The sequence below is a fragment of the Diaporthe amygdali genome (assembly GCF_026229845.1).
Source record: "Diaporthe amygdali strain CAA958 chromosome Unknown NODE_23_length_778278_cov_65_433824, whole genome shotgun sequence".
In the NCBI taxonomy this organism is placed as follows: domain Eukaryota; kingdom Fungi; phylum Ascomycota; class Sordariomycetes; order Diaporthales; family Diaporthaceae; genus Diaporthe; species Diaporthe amygdali.
The window spans coordinates 373,162-377,772 of record NW_026517043.1 but is presented as its reverse complement, the minus strand read 5'-3'; the positions used below and the strand labels follow the sequence as shown (position 1 = coordinate 377,772).

The window sequence follows — 4,611 nt, the reverse complement described above, 5'->3', positions numbered from 1 at the left end:
TGTGGCTGCTCATGCATGACTTCGGTCTCAATGGACGGTGGCTGTGGGATTTTCAGCTGGGCCCAGCCCTGGGCTGTTGGGGGTCGATCATCAACCAGGCCGAGATGGAGGGCACCATTCATCAGCACGCCGCTTAGAAGGAGTGACGCAGCAGCGCATGTTGGCTGAGCGTTTGGTGCACCACCAACTTGGGACCAGGCCGCAGGTGCATATGGGATGCGGATGCACAGCACAGTACAGAGCGTGTCTTGCTTTTTCCAGCTGGGGCGCGCGGGGCTGCCGCAGTCATCAGTTTGTGATCCCTGACACCACCGCGACTGCTATGCAGCAGGCAGTTGAGTTGCGGTCAAGAGGGACTTCTCTGGAGCTCGAAGCCACAGGGTCCGTGTGAGTGGTTGTTATTTGCAGCTTCTGGTTTCAAGTACTTCTAGCTCCTTTCCGAAAAACCATTCTGAGCCGTGTCGAAACATGCCCAAAGTGGTGATGAGCAAGGAGCATGGACCCTCAGCCCATTCATGGGGAGTCCCCAGTTGGAAACGAGAGCTGGGTCCCCAGTTCAAGCAGGGCCCTGGAGGACTCGACAGCGACCCCCGCCCGAGGTCCCGCGTCTTCCGCCTGCTACCGCGACAGCTGCTCTGTACAAAGTAGAGCTAGCCTACGTGCACACAGCCTGTGGTACTGCCAGAGGCCCAGAGCACAATGCTGTTAGTGCGACAGTGGCCCACGAACCCGAAGCGTGGCGCACGCGCCCTTGGCATCCTGGACTGGAGTCTGAAGGGGTGTGGGCTTGGAGACCTTGGGCTCGTTGCCGAATGGCCCGGCCAACCACGATCCGAAGAGCGAAAAGGCTAGTAGAGTAACCACAGCAGAGGCAGAAACGGACGACGGAGGTAGGATCTGGAGTTAGCCGTGAGCAGGCATTGTGTGAGTGCGGTAGGGCAGGGCAAGGCAGGAGGGCAGGGTACGAGAGGGGCGAGAGGGGAGGGAGGTGGGAGAGGAGGGGGAGGAACCGAAGACACCAACTTACCTTGCCCAACAGAACAAGCAGACGAGCCGAGCAGACTGATGGAGGCACACCAGGCCAGACAGACCACACCACACCACACCACACACCGCACCTTGATCTTTTGACTCTCTCTCCTCCTCTCTCACCTTTCCCAGCACCAGCAGCATCAGCACCAGCACCAGCATCAGCGCCAACAGCAGCACGAACCGATTGCTCCGTGAATAGACGTCGACAACGGGCAACGCTCCTGCCGATCTCCCTCCCATTCAAGCATCCGACCATTCCCAATTCAACCCAGCGCTCCCACCTGTGACAGGCAGCGGTGGTCCTTGCCTGTCTCGCGCCCATTCAACTGCCCTTCCGGGTTTAAACCAGTGCAAGCAGAACGGGCACCCAAGCCCATCAGCTCATAATCTCTTTTCTCTGGCCAGGCTGGGCCACTCACCTCCCGCACCTTTACAGCGCGACCCCATCTGTGTGCATACGCCCTCATATAACCCTTTTCATCCTCCTGTCACTGGCCCTGCTCTGCCGTGCAGTCAGTCAGTCAGTCCATGGACACCGCTTGATTTGGGTTGAGACCGTCCATTGCCATATCCAGATCCATCCGTCCATATCCAGGCCCATACCTATACCCGTGAACCATACCTTTTACCCATACCCACATCCACACCCAGGCCCTGGGCAATAAGGTTGTGGAAAGCCGCGTTTGAACCGAACCGGTCACCACACGCACGCACCTTACCTATCTATATTTGAGGCCGCACACCACTCGACCTACTCTCTCCTCACCTGCAGCTATTGATGTGATTGGCACTTCCTGGATGTGAAGAGCCTCGTACAAACTCGCTTCAGAGGACAATCATTCTTTCTCCCCCCCGGATCCTTTTTTCTTCTTCTCTTCAACCCTTTCCATTTTATTTCCTTCTCTGCTTTCCAACATCACCGCTTCGGTTCACCACGATCCCTACAACCTTCCACACCGCCGACCACGGACTGCGTCTTCGCTTTCTCAGCAGACACCAATTTATCGATAATTACGGCAAATCAAACCCGGACGAGCATTTTCTCGCCCCCAACTCTTCCTTTTCTTCAACTCCGCCCACCATTCCAGTCTGTTCTTATTCGAACCACGCATGTCGCGCCCTCACATGCCCCTGAACCTTCCCCCGAATTGAGCCAGTGGAGCCCATTTGCTTGAATTTCGGCAGGATGGACAACAACAACGCCATGGACGACAGCGCGATGATGCGGTACCTGCTGGGGAAGTACGGGCTGACGGATCTTGTGGGCATGCTACGGTCAATGTCGGCAAATGGTGAGAACGTCCCATTCAAGCCGACTGCGCGCAGGCGCCGGCGCCGGCGCCTGCGCTGGCTCCATCCATCACCTTTCGTGTCTAACATTCTGTCGCAGAGCAAGGCATGGTACCACCTGTTAGTTCCAGCAGCAACAGTCATATTGCTGTGGCTTTCGAAGCCAACCCGAGTCCGATCTCCTTTTCCGACGCCAGTTCCATCACCGGTAGTCTCTACTCTACCTGTTCCGACACCTCATCCTTCCACAGCCTGAGCCTCGCGCCCTCTCCAGCGTCGAACCAAAACGTGATGCCAGGGCACAATCCCGCACAAACCTCGTCTGTACGCTCTATTGGCCGCAAGGTCGTCCGTCGAGCAGCCGGCGCATCAAAACGCTCGAACCTAGGGGGGATTGGCAGTGCGTGGGGGAACAAAAAGCAAGATCCTTTCGAGTGCCCATTTTGCGGGGAACGAGGGATCACAGTTGAGATCAAGCGGAAGAACGATCTGAAGCGCCACTTCCACGAGTTTCACACCAACCACTCGGTCTGGACATGCGCAGCTCCCGGCTGTGGCTTGCCATTCGAGTGGAAATCAGCGTACACTAACCACTTGAAATCCTGCCATCAGGGCGTCGGACCCTTACCTGACGACGCAATGGCCAAGACGTGCCCACAGGTTGTGTTCGCTTGCGGCTTCCAGGACTGCAAGCGCATTTTCGAGGCACAGAGCGACGAAGACGCCGACAAGAAAGCCCACGAATACTTTGCTCACGTTGCAGACCACTTTGACGGAGATGGTCTTACGCATCGCGACTGGTCCTATTCCGCGAGATTCCGGAACCTGATGCGGCAGTCTCCAGTCGACGAGGCATGGAAACGCCGCGTTAAAATGTCATCCGAGTCGCCCGCCTGGCAGGCCCTATCGTCCTTCACGCTACGAAAGATGCTCGAGTGCCGCCACATCTCGGATGTCCAGCAGTTTGTGCAATGCGCTTCGGCGATGGGATATGCAAAGAAGGACACACCGCCTACCCTGCCACCCGGATTCTTCATCCCGATTCGTGCCACATGCCAAATGGCCTCAGTCAACCATCGCGCCAACCGCAGCCAGACCAGCCTGGACCAGCTTCAACAGCACCACCAGCAACACCAACAACACCAACACCAGCAGCAACAGGGCGTTGACATCCCCGACTTTAGTCCTTTCGAGACACCCCTGCCTACATTCCCCAAGGTGGAAGAGGACGCCCAGAGCATGTCAAAGATAAGCATGGTGCCGGCGCCGCTAAACTTCACACCTCAAAGTCTTCCGTCAGATGCCGGGTCATGGACTACACAAGATCCTCAATCTGCCATGACTTCAGCACAAGATCTGTCTAACACGTCATTCCTATTGTAAGCCCTTTTTTGTTTCTTCTCCTATTAGAAGTTATTGGCGCACCTTTATTGTGAGACATGTCTCAGCTCACGGCTCATGTCATGTCTCACAAAGCCAAGACCCGCCATCTTTTCAGACGATACTAACCGTTGAAATCTTAGCCTCGACCCCGACGACACTATCATGAGCACACCCAACATGCCCAACATGCAGCTTCCGACGGCGCCAACGAATTCTTTCGGCTACTGGACGGATCTTCTGGCGCAGAGCAACAACTACTCAAACATGTCAGCGTCGATGGTCGTTCCAGGTGATCAACAGCACCAGCACGGTCACCATATGCACCAGCAACACTACACGACATCGAGGGCCCCGGACCCGCCCATTGGACTTGATCAAGGCCAGCAGCAGGGCAGTATGTCCCAGGCGTCACAGAAGCGACGATGGAGCATGCGGACCTCTAGCTCTGGCCAGACGGTTAGGCCTCCTCGCGAAAGCGCCCAGGGCGTGCCCTACAGAGACTCAACCTTGACCACAGCCACTGAGTCGCGACCTGGCTCGATCATGTCCAGCGTCTTCCACTTTGGCGGGTCATAAATGTCTAGGGCCGTTCACCCGAGACGCCCTTGTGGCCGTCCAAAATAGATTCGGTCCAAGATCTAGACAAGACCGCACCATTTTTTGCTATCTACCGATGAATTTTCGAGAAGCAATCACGATCACTACCTATCTCATTACCTGTCACCCTTCACACCAACCCGGCTGGTCGGTCTAGTACTTTTACTGGAGTCTGAGCGTTTCTTCGGCTGATGATGCACGCAACTACGTTTTCGTATGCGAGAGATACCGAGATACCCCCCTCCATTGTCCATTTTTTTTTGGTCGACGGCCAACGTCGATCCGAGTCGCTCACACGAACAACTAATT

General features: G+C 56.0%; 1 protein-coding gene across 1 annotated transcript; it reads left to right on the top strand.

Moving 5' to 3' along the window:
• Positions 1–2,218: 2,218 nt before the first annotated feature.
• Positions 2,219–4,281, top strand: J7T55_004830 (uncharacterized protein; the record flags this gene model as incomplete). The annotated part of the gene is made up of 3 exons (XM_053130560.1): positions 2,219–2,324; positions 2,423–3,701; positions 3,846–4,281. The coding sequence occupies 3 exons, from the start codon at positions 2,219–2,221 to the stop codon at positions 4,279–4,281; spliced, it is 1,821 nt and encodes a 606-aa protein (XP_052991256.1).
• Between the last annotated feature and the right edge of the window lie 330 nt (positions 4,282–4,611).